Below are 20,276 nucleotides of genomic sequence, written 5' to 3'. Positions count from 1 at the left end.
AAATGATTTCCAAGTTCAAATATAAGTACAGACCAACTTTAATCTCCTTTTTTTTGAGGTACGGAGGGGTTTAAATTTGGCAGGGCCTGCTAAGCTGGTGCTCTACCTCTTGAGCCAAACTTTTTCGCTTTAGTTATTTGTCAAGTGGAGTTTCACATTTTTCAGACTAGCCTTGGACTTCGATCCTCCTACCTATGCCTCCCACATAGCTGGGATTATAGGTGTGTTCCTTCCCCTCCCTCATGCTTGTTGGTTGAGATGGGGTTCTCTTTTTGTCTAGGCTGGTCTAAAACGACAGTCCTCTTATCTCCACCTTCCAAGTAGCTGGGATTGCAGGTGTGTACCACAATGCCTAGCCCTTAATCTTCAATGTTAACACTTCTATCAATAAGTCTGTTTGAACTGAAAAATTAAAATCTCTGGGCAAAAAAAAAAAAAAAAAAAAAAAGATTTTCACTGGTTGATAATTTAAATACAAACCGAAAAAAATGAATTAACAAACTTACGCTGAATATGAATGAACTGTTTGGGTTGTTTAAACTCTCCTTTGTACAAGCGATTATAGTAGTTGACGTTGCTCTCTGCCTCAGGAACAGGAATGACCATGCTCTCTTTTTTTTCTCTAAATACTTGCTGTGCTGAAATAGCTCGCTGCAAATGATGTTCCTGGAAAACAGAAAGTAAGCAACATAAGTTTTTTTGGTAATATTAATTGAATGCATAATTCTATTTAAAAGTTACTTGTTTAATAATTGCAAGAAGCAATTATAAGTATTTCCTAGGTTCAACCATGAATAGTTTCTATGTTGCAGATCTATAGAAAACATTGCCATCACTCTCCCTTGATATCTGTGGCTCATACTGGTATTGTAACCTTAGATTATTACAATTTTAACAGGCAGAATTTTAAAAGACCATATATATTATACACACACACACATACTCTTACAAACTAGAATTTAAAATTTCAGTTACAAGAAAATCGAACCCTTGTTTGCTAAATTAACTGAGGTATCTGTCGTTACTATCGGATTAAAAAATATGCAAGTCACAGGAAATAAATTTGTCTTACAGATTTTAAGTGTCTTCTGTACTTATGTACTTGAAGTTTAGTGTTCAAAATTCTGAATAATTCAAGAAAGATAAAAACTATGCTCAAAAGTAGTATTATAGTCAGAGCAGGAAATACTTTAATAAAGGTTAAGCAAAAGGTTCCTACAATATATATCCAGCTTCTAATTGCTTTCCATCACTTCCATGACTTATTGCAATAATCTCCTAGTTGGTTTTCCTAGTTCCTCCCTTGCTCCACTATGGCTCATTCCCAATAAAGCAGCTTTACCTTTTGTAAGGTAAGGCAAGTAATGTCACTCCTGAAAGATTCCCCATCATATTCAGGGTAAAGGTTACAATTACTCAAAAACATATAATACCTTATGTTTCTCAGACATCTACCTCTCTCCTCTTCACCTTTTACTCTGGCCAGGTGTCCAAATAGCCTATTTTTGAAATTTCTAGTCTCATCTACCAGAATGTCTTCCTCATCTACTAGATGTCCAGTTCCTTCCCTGCTTTGTTTTTCTCTATACCACTTAGCTATGTTTGACATGCTTAAAATTTCTCTGGTTTATTGTCCACCTACCCCCTAGTCATAAAGTTAACTCCAAGAGGGCAATGGTTTTTGTTTGTTAATACCTAAAACAGTATAACACATAGAAGCTGCTCAATATATATTAAATGAATAAATGAAATCCTTCCTAGATTCCTACTATGATATATCAGAGTATGCAAAAACACTTTACACATAAAAGAAACTGAGGCATCAATAAGTTTAGTAACTTGTTCAAGGTCACAATGCCTAACTGCCAAAACAGAGATATGAACCCAGGCTATGAATATGCAAGGCCAAATTGACAGACTTAAGATTCTGTCATACCAATATAACTGCTCAAGTTCTACAGAGCCTAAGAATCTAGATATCTTAACTTTATTCAAGCCTGTAGGGTATGTAAATGTTACTACTCAAAAAGTATTAGTGCAATGATCCAAGGAAGGTTTTAATGCAGCAAGATATAAAGTTAAACAGAAGGTCCAGTACTTGCAAAAACATAGATTAAAAGAAGTATTTTAAAGGATGGTGACATGATAGAGAATAGACAGGAAAAATGATGACAAAAGAATTACATTAATTTCATTATCTTCTGCCATTCATTATTAGTAAAGTAAGGAGAGAACATGTACATATAAGAAAGTGAACAAAACACAATTTGAGAAGCAAGGAAAAAAGCTTCTTATGCTACAAACAAGTGAACAGTAAGCCAGGACAACTACTGAGACTCTCATAAGCAGCCTAAGTTTCATCCGATTCCATCAAGTCAGAGATGCTTTCCTCAAAATAATAATCTACAGTGTATCATAATATCTCTTTGGCATTTGTCAGATGAATTTAGATCTAGAAAACATAAGCATATACAAGAAAAATGCTCTGCAACTTAAATGGAAAAACAGAAGTCTAGGAAAAGCTAAGCTGACTTTTAAAAAGAAGCATAAAATGTGACATGAGAACGACGGACTTGCCTTCTATAAATTATAAAATACTGATAAAGCCACAGTAATAAAAAGTTACAAAAGACCAAACAGTATACACTTAGGTAAGCACTTAACTATAAAACAATGACTTCTGTATAATAGACACTGAAAAAATCTTAATTTATTTCATCCTCATAACAAACTTGTATAATGGATAGTATCATTCCCATTATTTAGATGGAAACAAGGTACAGGGAAGTTAAGTGACTAGCCCAAGATTATTTGGCTAATAAATAGCAGAGCCAGAACTGAAGTGCTTAACCACTAATTATACTGCCTCTCATATAAATCAACATAGTGTCAGGACAGATCCATCTACAAATACGAACTTTAGACAGGATAAAGACAGCACCACATAATTACTGAGCAATGGCCAAAGTGCTCAAGTTATAAAGAAAAATCAAATGCAATACCTACTTAATACCCACACTCAAAGAAGGGATTCCAGATAGATTACATACCTAAATGTGTAATGTAAAAACATAAACTTGTTTCTGCTACCGATTCTTAAAATTTCATAAGTATAAGCAACAGAGCAAAAAAAAAAAAAGATGAAATTTATTACATCAAGATTAAAGACTCCTATTCAGTGAAGGACACCATGAAGGTAGTTACTAAATTTATGACAAAACAGTACAAGTTATTTTCAATGTCTAAAAAGCTGTAAGTGATTAATATCTAGAATATATAAACTCCTGCAAATCAACAAGAGACACAACTCCAAAAGAAAACAAGATGAAAGATATAAAAAGACAATTTACATATCAGAAAATCCACATGCTCAAAGCCATTACTGATCAGAGAAAAATAAATTAAACTGGGATAATTTATATCTATTAGCCTGGCAAAAATCCCAAGTTAGGATAATGCCAAATGTTAGTAAGGATGTGAGGACATAAATCCTGCATACATAATTGTGGAAACACAGACTGTTGCTACAATTCAGGAGACCAACAGCAATACTCAGTCAAATTAAATCTAGGTACTCAGCTGGGCACCAGTGGCTCAGGTCTGTAATCCTTGCTATTTAGGAAGCAGAGATCAGGAGGATTGCAGTTTCAAGCCAGCCCAGGCAAATAATTTAAGAGATCCTATCTTGAAAAATACTGAAAACTCCCCACCATGTGAAAAAGGGGGAGGGTCTGGTGGAGTGACTCAAGTGGTAGAGTGCCTGCTTAGCAAACACGAGGCCCTAAGTTCAAAACCCAGTGCTACGTACTCCAAGATCTGGCACTTGCTGTCTTGTACATTATTAAACCCAAGAAAATCTCATAGATTTACAAGAGGGCATATACAATGAAACAGTATCTGTTGTGGAGGGCAGTTTGAGGTAATGTAGGTATTTATGACTAGGAATATGGAGAAGGAAAATGTGGTAGGTGCTCACCATGAATAACATATAACAGTCAGTATTCCATATGCATACATATGGGAATGAGGAAGAGGGACAAACAGAATAAATGAAACCATAGAGGGGACTTGGAATTTCCTTTAAAGTCCAGACTGTGTGAGATTGCAGTGTCAGAGATGAAACAAGATTAGTCACATGTATGATAATTTCCATAAAAATTAAAATATAGAGCAAGAGAAGGTGAGAGGAGGAAGAGAGAGGCCCTTGGTAAAGACCTATGGTAATGTACCATAATCTGAGGCAGATGAATAATTCCACTCTGTGACTGGGTTTCCTCCTTAAAAACAATAAAGCACCTCTATATGATAACACTATGTATTACAGAATTTTCAAAAATACATTTAGTTTTTAAATTGAAAGGATGCTTACTCATGCACTCAAGGCATTTCAATAATCATAGATCAACTCACCAATCAATGAAGATACAGGCAGTGAACACTGATAATGATCTTATAAACATAAAATGACGAGGTGGAAACCTAACAGGTCATTTAACCCCATGTTTTTCAAAATGCAGGTAATCACCCACTAGTATGTCATAGCCGGCAACTTTTAAAACAAAGACCAACAACAAAAAAAGAAGGTACTAATGTAGAAGGGATAGCTATTATCCTGTAAGCATTTGTTTCAGTCAACTATTTACATATTTTATCAATCACAAGTCAAAATTTTTAAAGAACTGAAATATTCAAACTACACATATGATGTGCCCTGATAAAGTCTCACTCTCCTCTAATTAAAATGTAGCCAGCAAGAGATTTATAAACTCTGAAATAGTAACATGAATTGCTACTGTTCCTACCCATCACCCTCCGCAACTTGGTAAATAATAAGACCTGTATGGTCTATATTTAAAACTCTACTTCCACAGTGAAGCCTGAATATCCTAAGTCTTTTTTGTAGAATCCCTTTAATGAGCTCTCAAATCCATATATACCTTTCCAATGTAAGCGTCTCAGACTTGTAGGTTTGTACTTGTTTCTGCAATCATGGGATTGATGCCTTCTTCCTCCCCTAGACCACAGGCTAGATCTGTTCTGCATTCACTACTCTGTCCCCAATGCCTTGCACACAGTAAGCACAGACCTACATTATACTGGACTAAAGAAAACCAGGTTGACTTCCATGGTCAGGATAAAGTCTCATTTTCTGAGGTTGACAAACATGTCTCCTATCAACTACTCCAACAGCATTCTAGCAACATTCTTCCCCAAGCATTGTTCTCTAGAATTACAACAGATTTCTTGCTATTCCCCAATAGCAGCATCCTTTTTCATGGGGTTTGTCTCTCCAGAATACAATTTGTATTTCCTATTCCTGATTTCATATGCATCGTCAACCTTTTAAAAAGTTTTAGGCTTCTCAATCTTCCCATTTTCTTTATCAGTCTCCTTCATTGCCCTTGTTCTTTATACATGTCTGGAATATGGTTGATTATGACTCACTTCTTCCCAGTGTCCTCAATTCTTCTGTGGATTTCAATCTATGTTTATATTGATCAATTTGACTCAACAAGTATTTCATGTCTTTAAGCGCCATTTAAGTTTTTTATTATAAATGAAGATCTGCCAAACCTAAAAAAAATGTGGCCTCAAGATACAGAAGTGTACTAGAATGAAACAAACTAAGAATGACTAACTATGGGTCAATGCACAAAGTTTTCAATTTATTTATCAGTAGTCATCCTTTCAACACATTTCAGAGTACCTATTAGATACTCAGACAAGCCCCCTGGAAGGCTGTGGGGAACAAATGAGCTCAGCAGCTTGTTGCAACACCAGAGAACCCAGCAGTACTGCAGACAGATATCAGAGACTAAAGAGATTACAAGCACACGAAAAAGACACTGGCAAATCTAACTGTGAAATTATACATATAGGCTAAAGAAGACTCATCTCCAAGAAAAGGTTTAAGAGGCCCTAAGAATTGCTAGCTGGGTTGACACGGTCTTCCCTCATACAAATTCAGTTTGTGAAGACAAAGAGAGGTGGCTATTTTTTTTTCAAATGTCCAAATCAAGGTGGTATTTGGCAGGGATGGGTGGGTGGAGGCACACAAAGTAGGGAAACATGGCTCACTAACAATGGAAGAAAATAAATCTCCAAAAAACAATCCTAAAGAAACAGATCTACAAACTACCTAATAAAAAATTTCAAATAATTGTTTTGAAGATCAATGCATTACAAGAGAACACCAACAGAAAAGTAAATGGAATCAGGAAAGTGAGGAATGTATAAAATGATTGTATAAAGAAAGTGATAAAAAAATACTTTAAAAAAAAGAATCAAAGTCTGTAATCCTAGCACTAAGAGGCAGGATACCTGAATTAGAAATTTCTCTAGAGAGGATCAACAGCAAATTTGATCACACAGAAAAAAAAATTGGTGAACTCCAGGACAGGTCACTTAAAATTATTGAGTAAAAGAAACAAAAGCAAAAAAGAATGAATAAAAGTGAAGAAAGCCAAGGAACTTATGGGAGACAATGAAGTAGCCCAATGTACATATTATGAGAATTTAAGGAAGAGGGAGAGAAAACATAATCAAATAAGAGACCTTATTTGAAGGTGTAATGGCCAAAAAATTTCAAAAATCTAATGAAGGAAATGGACTTCCAAACTCAAGAAGTTCAAAGAACTACAACCAGAATGAACCCAAAGATACCCCACACTGAGACATGTCATCATCAAACTGTTAAAAGTTAAAGACAAATAGAAAAGGCTTAAAACAAGAAAAAAAAAAAAAACTTTATTATGTACAAGGGAAATCCCGTTAAGATCAACAGCAGATTTCTTCAGCAGAAACATTACAGGCCAGAAGAGAGAAGGATAAAATATCCAAAATACCAAAAAAGAGAAAGACAAAAACAAAACAAGAAAGAAGTCTTGCCAAACAATAGTATACTCAGGAAAATATCCTTCAAAGACCTTCTTAGATAAAAATAAAAAGATGCAACCTGTGACATCCAAAACAGAAAGTGGTGGGAGGAAGGAGGTGTAGTATTTCTATATGGCAGTTTTCAAACTGTTAAAATTGTAAGACATTTTATGTGATCTCCACAGCTAATCACACAGACAAAAATCTCTCTTTAAAAATGCACGAAAGTGGGCTGGTGGAATGGCTCAAATGGTAGAGGACCTGCCTAGTAAGTTTGAGGCCCTGAGTTCAAACCCCCAAACCACAAAAAAAAAAAAAAAGTACACGAAAGAAAAGTAGAAAGGAATGAAAATACGGTACAAAAAATTAATAAAACATAAAGGAAGGCAACAATGGAAGAGAATTAAACATGTCCAGCATGTTGAATAAGATGGGGTCTTGCTCACTTTTTCACTGGACTGGACTTGAACTGTGGATCCTCTCAATCTCCACCTCCCAGGTAGTTGAGAGTACAGTGTGAGTCACTGGCCAAAGTTTAAAAAAAAAAAAAATTGACAAACCCTTAACTAGACTAAGAAAAAAAAACAAAGAACAACAACAACAACAACAAAAATCGGAGAAGATGAAACGTTGCCAGTGATGCCATGAAATAAAAAGTGGTAAGAGACCAGTATGGACAATTACACAGCAACAAACTGGATGAATAACTAGAAGTGGAGAAACTTTAAGAAACAATCTACTAAGACTCAGTTACGAAGAAATAACAAATTTGAACAGACTTAACCAATAAGGAGAGTAAAATAGGGGACTTAAAGAGGAAGGAATACTTTCAACCTCATTTTATGAACCCAGTCTTACCCTGACACCAAAGTCAGACAAAGATACTGTAAGAAAACTACAGACCAATACCCCTGGCAAACAGTGCTACAAAAATTCTCAACAATATACCTGCAAACCAAATTCAAGGACATATTTTTTAAAAGATGCAAGGTCATCTTGACATATAAAAATCAATTACTGTAATATACAGTAATAAAATGAAGGATAAAAATTACATGTTCATCTCAACTGAGGCAGAAAAAGCATATGACAAGGTTCACCATCCTTTTATGATAAAAACATTCAAACACCAGGTACTGGTGGCTCATGCCTATAATTCTAGCTACTCAGGAGGCAGAGATCAGGAGCCTGATTCACTACTAGCCTGGGCAAATAGTTTACTAGACCTTATCTTGAAAAAACTCATCACAAAAAAAAACAAAAACAAAAACTAGAAGGAAATTACTTCAATCAAAGTCATATGTGAAAAGCTCAGCGCTAACACTTGTGCTAAGAAAGAAAAAAAAAAAAAAACTGAAATCTTTCCCTCTAAGAGCAGGAATAAGCATGAATGTCCTCTCACCAGTTAACACATTACTGGAAGTCCCAGTGATATCTATTACCAGGAAAAAGAAATAGAAGGCATCCAAATTGGAAAAGTGTAAAATCATATTTGTTCACAGATGACATGATCTTATATGTAGAAAATCCTGTTAGAATAAATAAAATCAACAAGGTTATAGGGCATATGATCAACACAGAAAAATCAGTTTTCCTTTGTAAATACAATAAATAATCCAAAAGGGAAATCAGGAAAGTAATTCCATTACAATAGCAACCAACAGCATAAAATACTTAAGAATAAACTTAGCCACAGAAGCAAAACATTTGTACTCTGAAAGCTAGAAAACATTGATGAAAGAAATTAAAGAATACATAAATAAATGGAGGGGCTGGGGATATAGCTCAGTGGTTTAGTGTTTGCCTCGCATGCATGAGGCCGAGTTCAATCCCCAGTACCAAAATAAATAAATAAATAAATAAAAATGGAAAGGCAACTGTATTTATGGATTAGAAGACTTATTATTAAAATGTTCATACTATTCAAAGTGATCCACATATTCAATGCATTCTCTGTCAAAATCATAATGACTTTTTTTTTGAAGAATTAAAAAAAAAAATCATCCAAAAACTCATCCTAATAGTCAAAACAATCTTGGGAAAGAAAAAGCTGGAGGCTTCACACTTCCTGATTTCAAAGCTGACTACAAAGTTACAATAATCCAAACAGTACAATATTAGAATATAGACATGTAAAACAATAGAACAGAGGCCAGAAACAAACCCTGAGTGGAAGGTCAAAAAATCTTCAATAAAGGTGTTAAGGTCATACAATGATGAAAGGATGGTCTTTAACAAATGGTGCCTGGAAAACTGGGTGTGTACATGTAAAAGGATAAAATTGGACCCTTACATCAGAAACAAAAATCAACTCAAAATGAATTAATAAACACATAAAAGCTGAAACTATAAAATTCTTAGAAGAAAACATAAGGAGAAAGTTTCATGACATTGGATTTGGCAATGGTTTCTTGTCTATGACACCAAAGAACAGGTAACAAAAAGCAGAAATAGACCAACAGATCTCCATTAAACTATAAAATTAGTGCACATCAAAGGAAACGAACAGTGAAAAGGCAACCTATGGAATGGGGGAAATACTTGCAAACTATTATGCAACAGAGATAATAGAATATATAAAGAATTTTTAAAACTCAGGATTTAGGATTTAAAAATCCTAAAAAAGATGCAAAGATCCTGAATAGTCATTTCTCTAAAGATGACACACAAGTGGCCAAGAAGCAACTAAAAAGATGCTTAATATCAGTAATCATCAAGGAATGCCACACTGAGATATCACCTCCCACTAGTTAAGATGGCTACAACCAAAAAACTCCAAAAAATTATACATGAGAACAAGGATATAGAGAAATGTGGAATCCTTGCACACTGTTGATAGGAATGTAACATGCTATAGAAAACAGTATGGCTGCTCTCCAAAAAATTAAAAATTTAACTACCATACAATCTAGCAATCCTACTTCTGGGTGTGTATCCAAAAGAACTAAAACGGGTTGGAAGCATAACTCAAGTGGTGCAGTACTTGCCTAGCATGTGCGAGGCCTTGGGTTCAGTCCTTAGTATCCCCTCACATACGTAAAGAATTGAAAACAGTATCTCAGAGAGATATATGTGCACACCCACACTCACATCATTGTTCAGAATAGTCAAGAGGTAGAAATAACTCAGACGCCCACAGACCAATGAATGGCTATTAAAAAAAAAGTGGTATATACATACGTATAATGGAATGTTATTCGGCACTAAAAAGAAATCCTGGTATATGCTATAACATGGATGAATCTTGAGGACATTATGCTAAGTGAAGTTAGTCACAAAACAGAAATATTGCATGGTTTCATTTTGAGGTCTCTAAGTAATCAAACTCATAGGAACAGAAAGAATACTGGTAGTGGTCAAGGACTGGGGATAGGGGTAACAGGCAGTTGCTGTTCAGTTTTACAAGATAAAAAAGTTCTAAATATCTTACACAATCATGTGACATTCTGTACTGTATACTTAAAAATATTAAGATGGCAAATTTCATGTTATGTGTTTTTTAACATACACATTCATACGAACATATACTCACACAAAGCTCAACAAGCATCTGGCAAAGCTACCCAGAACAACTAACTCCTATTAAAACTGTCAAAAATAAAACTTACAAGTTCAAAATGATTATACTTCAAAACAACGTATGAAATAATAAAAGCATCAATGAAGCAACATTCCCAGAAATGTCAATGTAAGGAATGTGTGAACCAAAAATTTTATATGCAGCTAAATCACCTTTGAGTATCAAGGATATAGAAAGAATTTAGATAATTCTGTAGGGGAATCTTGTAGAATCCACTAAGAGGAGTTAAAATACAATACAAGTCACAAATGTGAGCTACATATTTAACTTTAGATTTTCTAGTACATTTTAAAAAGTAAAAATAAACTGATGAAATTTTAGTAATATGTTTTATTTAACCCAATATATGTATCCAAAACATTATCATTTCAACATGTAATTAATATAAAAACAAAGATATTTTATACTTTTTTTTCTGTTCCAAGTCTAGAAAATCCAATGTTTTATGTGTACAGAACAACTCAATTTAGGTCATTTGTATTTCAGGTGCTCAACGGCCAAAAATGGCAAGTGGCTACATATTGGATAGTATAGTCCATTTCATCTTGCTTTCATCCAATCAAGAAATGACTACACCTTTAACAAATCTATTTTTATCAAAGAAAAGAAAAGGTCTGGAAGTGTATTATACAAATATTTGTATACTAAAGTGAAAATAAATAATGCAACTAAACAAGAGAAGAGCAAGAGCAAAAAGAAAAGAGAATAAGCCAGGCATGGTAGATCAACGCTGTAATCCTAGCCCATTCACAAGATTCTGTCTCATGAGACCCCCATCTCAACTAATGGTTGGGCACAGTGAACATGCCTGTCACCCCCAGCTATGCTGGGAAGCACAAACAGGAAGATCATGGTTCAGGCCAGCCCAGCATAAAGTAAGGCCCTGAGTTCAACCTCTACTACTACAGAAATAAAGCAACAAGTCACAGTTGTATGGAAGTTGTACAGAAGAAGCAGCTGTTGTATAGGACATTAAAGTATGTTGTGAAAAACCATCGAACCAGGTAATAGATTAGGTAACAAAACAGAGAACTAAAGACATAAAAAAGGTATAAGCACAAAGATATCACTACATTAAAAACCTTACCAAATAACAAAAATAATCTTTTTAAAAGAATAACATATAAATGAGGAATAATAAATATACAAAATTATAGAACATGAAAGGGTTGAGAGCAAACATATTTGGTCATATCCATAAATCTGAATGGACTTAACTCACCTACTAAAACAAAATAATTTTCAAGACTTGTAACCCAAGACAACAAAAACCTCATATTAAAAATACACCCCATTCCCCCAAAAAAGTGATTTGGAAAGTATAAAAAATAAAACAAAAGTTTAACAGGTAAATGAAGACAGTAAGAAATACAAGCAGATTCTAATACCTGACACATATTGTATCCAAAGATAGAATACTGTCCTCCTAAACTGAAGAACAAGCCAGAGATGTGTGTGATTTCCAGTCATCATTTCATTTGAGCTTCCAATCAGTGTGGTAATGAAAGAAAAGGAAATGAAGGTATGAAAGATTGAAAAGGAAGCAGTAAAACTGTCTTGTAGATGACATCATCATGCAGGGTGCAAATCCCAAGCAATCTTAACAGAGCCTGCCAGAACTACAAAATAAATTCAACAATATCGCAGATCAATACTTAAATTCAATTGTATTTTCATACCCTAGCAACTATAAAATTAAAATAAAAAGTAGTATCATTCAAAACAGCAACAAAAACCACTAAGTACTTTGGAGATAGATTTAAGAAAATATGTGCAAAATCTGTACAGCAACATAAATGAAAATAACTTGTGAATTAGAAGTACTGTTAAAATGTCGATTTCCCTCTGAATTGATCTTGACACTCAAAATAATCCCAATTATGAGAGGGTTTTAAAAATAATTTTTAACACAAACGGACAAGCTGATTAAAAATTTTATATGTAAAGGGAAAAGAAAATAGCCAGAAAATCCTGGGGAGAAAAAATGAAGAACTTACATGATCTTGTTTCACATCTTACTTATACAGCAAAAGTAATGAACACAAGAGTGTCAGAAATAGGACAATGAAAAAGAAAGTAGCCTAGAAGTAAACCCACACACAAAATCAACAAATTTTAAACAAAGCTGCTGATTAATAAGGGAGGGACAGTCTGTTCAACAAATGGTTCTAGAACAATTATATGTGAGTTTGTGGTCAAAGTAACTATAATTTATTTTATATAAAAATATTATTTTATTATAATAAAATATATTCCTGTCTCATACTGTATGCAAGATTTAACTTAAAACAGATCATAAATATAACCTAACTTTATAAAATAGCTATAAGAAAATAAAATACAAAATTTTAGTAACCTTGATTTTCCCAAAGATCTCTTAGTTAATGAAAAGCACAAACTGTAAATGATAGCTCTAATAAACTGGGGCTTTAAATTTAAATTTTGTGCTTTCCAAAATATATTACTTAAGAAAATGAAAAGACAAACCAGACTGGGAAGAAGTTCACAATCCATGCATGCATGTGAGAGGCTTTGTATGTAAAATCTTCATCTTTTAAAAACTCTTACTTCACAAAAATGAGAGAAACCCAACTTTTTAGAAAACAGACCAATGCGCTGAACAGATACTTGATGAAAGAAGATACAGCACTTGAAAAGATGCTTAACTTCTTTATTACTAGGGAAAGCCAAAACAAAACCACAAAATGTTTTTTACTACAAACTGACTAAAATGATTAAAACCCACAATAAGAATGCCAACAGTTGTTGGAGTGTCAGATGATATAACCACAATGGAACACTGCTCTTATCATACATGAGCAGTTCCTTATAAGTACACATTTATATGACCAGCAATCCTACTGCTAGGTATTTACCTCAAGAGTAGTAGTAAAATCCATGTCCACAAACAACTTGCATTGAATGTTAACTACAGTTTTACTCACATCAACCCAAAACCAAAACAGTTTGTCAACAGGTAAATGTATAAACTAGGTATAATACATTTATTCAATAGAATACTAGTCTGCAGAAAAAAGTAGAGTAGGGAGTTAAGACAAACTACTGATACACACAACAGGGATGAACCTCAAAAGAATGCTGAGCAACAATCAGGCACAATGACTGACATTTATATGAAGTTTTAAGACAGACAAAATTAATCTAAGATGATTAAAATCACAACAATGATTACCTAAAGTAAGAATGGAGGATAACTTACAAAACAGTAAAAGGGAACTTTTGTGAGGAATAAAAATGTTCTATTCCTTGATTGGTGTGGTGACTGTAATATTTATTATTAAAACGCAGAAATATACAGAAAATAAATATATCACATTGTACGTGTAAACTGTAATTCTATAAAGTTTAAGACCTAAGAAAATAATCTGTGATATAAACATGTAAGCATACGTCAGTAAGCAATATTTATAAAGCTAGGAAAATTGTGACTAATGGACACTTTTAAGAATGAATGTTAGTGCAAACTGGTATGTTCTGGAGGCTATTTTGGTAATATTGTAAGAGGTGCTTAACCTGCTTTTGCTGAAAAGCACTGACTCCTTACTTGGGCCCATGAATTAACTAAAAGCAGGACATAAGCTTGGCATCTCTGTTTCCATTTTGTACCTGTTGTCATTTGCTCTGAGCCATTCTCTCCTGCAGCTATCTTAGAATGAAGAAAGGATAGGAATGATGGATAACAAGTTTATGACAAAGGACTGAACTACCCCTAAAGAACAGTGGAGCCTTGCAGGACAGACCCGCCCCCCAAATGAGAACAATTACCTATAATGATGAGGCTGTACCCTAGAACAGGAGTAATCATCTCATGAGAACCAGACTGCTCCCCACAAGTGATGATAGCAATAACTTCACTAGAAACTTTCTCCAGAACCCTCAGACTGAGATAATGCTCAACCAGAACATACCTGTGACTGGGACTATTTAACTGTGCACACCTTTTGTCCCCTGGCCCTAATTCTTTGTTGTTTAAAGCTAAACTCATAACTGTGCACCAAAGATGGCTGAAGATGGGCTGAATGCTTGCCCTGCCTCTTCCTAGGGCATATTCCAAGCCATGCAGCAAAACTCCTTTCTCTGCCTTCACCATGTCTCTTTATTTGGCATATAGGGGCAAGTGGTTGACCTAGCATGTGGAATCCTAGGAGTTTAGGAGTCCAGAACCCCAGTTTCAGTATGTTTCCAAGGCTTACTAAACTTTCTCTCAGCTTATTATTTACACAGTTATTATAAATGGAAACAACCTAATTGACCTCAATACTGGTGTAATTATATTTTAGTGTATCTATATATGAACTTTTATACTGTCATTTTTAACATTCTTCAGAAATAATTTAATGAGGCCAGGTGCAGTGGCTCAAACCTGTAATCCTAGCTACTTACTTGGGAGGTGGATTGGGAGGATCACAGTTAAGTATAAGACCCATCTGAAAAGTAACTAAAGCAAAAACAGGATGGGGGCATAGCTCACATGGTAGACTTTTTAACAGTGATGTCCAGTTCTGGCTAAAAAAAAAAAAAAAAAAAAGCCCAGGTGTTCAGTATTTTAGAATGAAGATCCAATAGTAGCTCTCAGATATTTTGTATGCTTCAGAATCATCTGTAGGTCTTGTTTGAACACATTGCTGAGACAAACCTCCAGAATTCCTGATTCAGCAGATCTAGGATGAAACCAATGTATTTCTAACAAATTCCTAAGTGATAATGATCTTGTGGGTTTGACACTACACTTTGAGAACCGCCAGTTTAAGAACCACTAACTTCAGGCAGTACAACTCAGACTGTGGTCCTATAGAATTACAAAAATTTGCAGCAGCATTTGGAAAGCTTTAAAACAATGTGACAGTAATTTGTTGAGACAAATAGTTTAAAAATCGTGGTCTTGTATTTTCTACATCTTTAATTTCTCTAGAACGTATTTTTAATGTATTTTGCAAAAATATTCCTATGAAGTGAATTAAAATTTCTTAGTTGTTCCTTCAAACAATTGGAGGTACACTAGCCTAAAAAAAACCCATGCTACTCATCCATTTCTCTAGTATCTTAAATACAAACTGTTTTGTATTTAAAATATAAAAAGCAATAATAATAAAAAATAAAATAAGATATACATATTACATTAATGTATACTATATATGCTATAATGTATGTAACATTACATATATTTCATTAATTTTGCCTCCCAAAGAAACACATAGACTTTAGCTAGTAAAACAGTCACATTATTAAGGTTCCTCTTTTTACTATATAAGTGTATTTAAAGACATTTATCAACTAAACAGGTTAGTGTCCACTTGCAATAAAGTTCCCTTCAGAATTTAATAACAAGGTAAGGTTTTTTCTTTCCTGAAAAATGGTTGTGTTAAATTTTAAATGAGTCAGAACTGAATCACCCATACATAGTTTCTCTATTTTAATTACCCGTGAGGTATATGAAGAAAATGGAGGGACTTTAATGCACTGAGTAACATATCATGAACACAAATATAAAAGTGAATATATACACTCTCTATTGTGTAGAAATATGTCATTCATAAGCATTAAAATTCTAGAATAACTGACTTATATATCAACGTCTGGAAACTTACAGACAGCATCCCAATTAACGTCTTCCACAGGACATAATAATGAATGTTTACTCTTTGTTCCAATATCGAACTGCTGGATTTCTGAAACCTTGTTTTTTTGTTGTCGTTGCTTTGTTTTTCATATTTTGTTTGTTTGTTTACAACACAGTGTAGTTATGTAGCGCAGGTTGGTCTTGAATCCATGATCCTCCTGCCTCACCCTCCTGAGTACTAGGATTACAGCTGTTCCTCACCATGCCCCAGCCTCGAAACCTTGTTTTAAATCTATTATTTCCTAATGCTGGTTAAGACTACAATCTTCAACATGAACACTAACTTAGAAAGTGGCACTAACATCAGTATTTCTTACTCTGAAATATTTATTAAACAATGAAAATAAGCAGAAGAAAACAACTGAAAACAGTGGGCAAATAAATTGCTGATATTTAGTTTTAAAAAGCATTATATGGCAACTTATCTACTGACTTATCATTTCTAAAATTGCTTTGCATTCCTTTAATATTAAGGATAACCCAGACAGATGACTTCAAGACCTGCATATAAAAATAATCAAGAATCACATCACTGAGTGTGAAAAAGAAAAGATTAAGAATATTTTTAAAGGTTTAGCTAGCAAACAGACTCAAGAGAGAAATTACACAGAAAGACAATGGATATCTCTTACCCACAAAAAACTACTTGCCTCAGGTTGTAGTGCTCTACACCTAAAATAGGCTTAAAAGGCAATTCCTTCCAAACTACCAAATCCGAAAGGGGCTAGAGCCAAAACACTTCATTGCCATAAGTAAATCACTAGAAACCAGTCATTAAGGGGGACAGAACATACTCCTTTTATCAATAGTATCTGCCAGACTTAAAACACCCCAAATCCCACCTGAGATTTTTCACAGAAAACCTGTGAAAGCCCTCAAGGTGTGATGGCAGGAGAACACTGTTCTCAAACAGAGCTTCTCAAATTCTAAAGGACACTTGGACAGCCTAGGGCTTCTTGTTTTTTAAATGCCCATTTTGATTACATAATCCTAGGATGGGACCTGAGGTTCAGCATTTTTCACAAGCTCCCAGGTGAGGCCAAATCTGCAGACAAAACACTTTTGAGTAGCAAGATTCTAAACTACATAAACATCTCAAAAAAGGGTATCTAACGTATAAATATTTATAACAGCTTTATTTGTTAAGAGACAGAAACCGCTCAGTTGCTAAATGGACTGTGTCATATAGTCATAAATGGGAATACTACTCAGCAATGAAAAGGGCTGAACTACTGATAAATGCTACAATATTTGTGGACCTCAAAAGCAAATATTGAGTGAAAACAAGCCAGAGCAAAAAACAAGAGTATATAATGTATGATTTCATCTACATAAATTTTTAGAAAATACAAACCACTCATCTATACAACAGAAAGAAATCAGTGTTTGTCTGAAGACCAAGGAGCTAGAGGGAGTGGAGGGTTCAATATGTTAATTATCTTAACTACAATAATGGTTTCACAAATATACACATATGTAAACACTCAGTTGCTTTATTTTTTTGGTGGTAGTGGGGTTTGAACTCAGGGCCTTGCACTTGCTAGGTAGGTGTTCTACCACTTGAATAATGCCCCCAGCCATTTTTACTGTTAGCTATTTTTCTGATAGGGTCTCAAGCTTTTTGCCCAAAGTTGGCCTCACACCAAGTTCCTCCTACCTACACCTCCTAAATAGCTGGGATTACAGGTATTATCCACCACGCCCAACTTGTTTTTGAGATAGAGTCTTAGTAATTTTTGGAACAGGCTGTCCTTGAACCATGATTCTTCTATCTTCAACTCATAAGTAGCTGGGGTCACAGGCATAGAGCACTTCACTGGGTTCCAACTGCATATTTTAAATATGTATACTCTACGGCCAGGTGCAGTAGCTTATGCCTGTATTCCCAGCTGCTTGGGAGGTGGAGACTAGGAAGACCATGAGCAGATGCAAGGCCTGCCCAAGCAAAAAGTTACCAAGACACCATCTCAACAAAAAAGCTGGGCATGGTGATACACAGAGATCATTCCACCTATGTGAGAGAAAGTAGGAGGACTGCAGCCCAGGCCAGCCTGGGCAAAAATGCAAACTCCTACCTGAAAAATAACTAAAGCAAAGAGGGCTGGGGACGTAGCTAAAGATGGTAGTGCTCCTGCCTAATGAGCATGAGGTCTTGAGTTCAAACTCCAGTACCACCAAAAAAATAAGGAGACAAAGGAAAGGAGGGAAGAGAAAGGAAAGAGGAAGGGAGGGGGAAAGAAAGAAGGGAGGAATGAAAACAGGAAAGAAGGAAGGGTGAAGGGAAAGAAAATATGTATACTGTGTCAAGTATATGTCAATACATTTATTTTTAAAGATCTCTTTCAATTTGATCAAAGTACATTAACGTATAATGGAAATACCACAATGAAACCCATTTATACTATTAACATATACTAATAAAAAAGAGGAAAAAAGCTATCTTTCAAATATTAAATTCTGACTAAAATAATGTCATTATATGTAACATAGATAAGTTGTAATCCTTTGAAAATGCCACATAATACTCAGTGATATATCTAAACTAAGAGTAAGTGTCATCTTCTAAGGGACTGAAGGTGGTGGATGACACAGGGTCCTTTAAGATTGGTCTTAGTTTCAAGTAACCACTGAAAACATGACTGTAGAGTAAAACAGCCAGTGATGACCCAGTGACAGAATGCCTCTTACCAAAAAAAAGAAAAAAGAAAAACCCATACAAGCTGGAATTTTATTAGCTATAGCTCTGAATTTTAAACTGCAACATATAAAATCACAGTAGGTACCATTCAAGGTGTCTGTCTCACAAATTCTCTAAACTACCATTCTCTCCAGTAGGTGGTGTGCTGCCATCAACCAAGCTAGCAAGTCCTCTCACCCTACCTGAAGCCACAGTTTACCAGACCAGACTAGATATCTGACCTGAACTACGCCACTCACATTACACATCCCAGAAATTAAAACTTGAGACTGAAGTTAAGGGGTGGACACATATGGCCAAGAAAATGCCAAAGTTCTTTTAAATACTTTTGCAAAATTAAAACTTTTTTTTTGAAAAAAAAGAGTAATATCTCATTACTAAATATGATTCATTTCAGGAAAGCTAGGATGGTCCAATATTATATTCATCAATAATGAACAGATCTAAAGGGAAAATCATATAGTAAATCTTCAGAGGCCAAAATGGTAAGAAAATATTCAATAGGATGTCATGATACACTAGATTTTTAATATCTGTATGTTTTTATGTATCATGTATATAATACGTATATGTTCAATATAAATATTTATGTTTTCTACATCTATGAATAAATACACAGTAATCTACATCTTATATAGCAGAAAAACACTAAAGGCATTCATATTAAAATCAGAAATGAAACAAAAGTGGCCATTATCTTTACCAGTTTTTAACATGGAATCAGAACTACGTGCCAACAAATGAAAAAGGAAAAGATACTTACATAAACAAAGAAACAAACAGCAGTGCATACTAGAATCAGACAAGCTCCAGAAAAAAACAACAAAACAACAACAAGAAAACTTGAGGTAATTAATAACCTGAGAAAGGGACCCCTTTAATTTAACTAAAAAACTAGAAGCATTTTTTAAATTAAGGACTAAAAACTCTTTACTATGTGGCAACAGCCATTAATATAGAACTATTACACACTAAATTCATAGTCTAGACTACTACCTACTTATAGTAGTAACAAATCAGAATCAATGCCCAGCCCACAAGACTTTCTTTAGTGACCATGGCTATGCTTTAATTCCCTTGTTTCTGAGAACTACTACTCCTTCCTCCCAATTCCCATTCCCACTATTCCTCTCCCTAGACCACTGATTCAAGTGTAAGCTGCCATTGTGCTACACCACCCATGTCCCAGAAGATGGTGACTAGGACTAATCCAATCTTTGAAAAGATGACAAAAATTGAACCAAAGACTCTCAGATTTTTTTAAGATTTTTCAATCTAAAAAACAAATGTCTCTCTCTGACTCACTCATTCTCCCCCCAATTTAAAATAACACCAGAAACAAGGAAACTAGTGAAAAAAACAAAGGAGAAATGTTTCAGGACATTGAAATGCATAAGGATATTCTAGACAAGAACCCAAAGCACAGGAAACAAAAGCAGAAACAGAAAAATGGGATACATCAAACTAAAAAGCATCCGCAG

At 34.5% G+C, this 20,276-nt stretch overlaps 1 protein-coding gene across 1 annotated transcript in view; it reads right to left on the bottom strand.

Annotated features, from left to right (window-relative positions):
• Epc2 (enhancer of polycomb homolog 2) overlaps window positions 1-20,276 on the bottom strand; it is a 131,699-nt gene that overhangs the window by 97,313 nt on the left and 14,110 nt on the right. The window contains exon 2 of the mRNA XM_020170426.2: window positions 507-666. Within this exon, the coding sequence (XP_020026015.1) occupies window positions 507-666 (160 nt within the window). The remainder of the gene's footprint in view (window positions 1-506; window positions 667-20,276) is intronic.

This window comes from Castor canadensis, chromosome 4 (genome assembly GCF_047511655.1).
Source record: "Castor canadensis chromosome 4, mCasCan1.hap1v2, whole genome shotgun sequence".
Lineage (NCBI taxonomy): Eukaryota > Metazoa > Chordata > Mammalia > Rodentia > Castoridae > Castor > Castor canadensis.
This window is presented reverse-complemented; position numbering and strand designations above follow the sequence as displayed.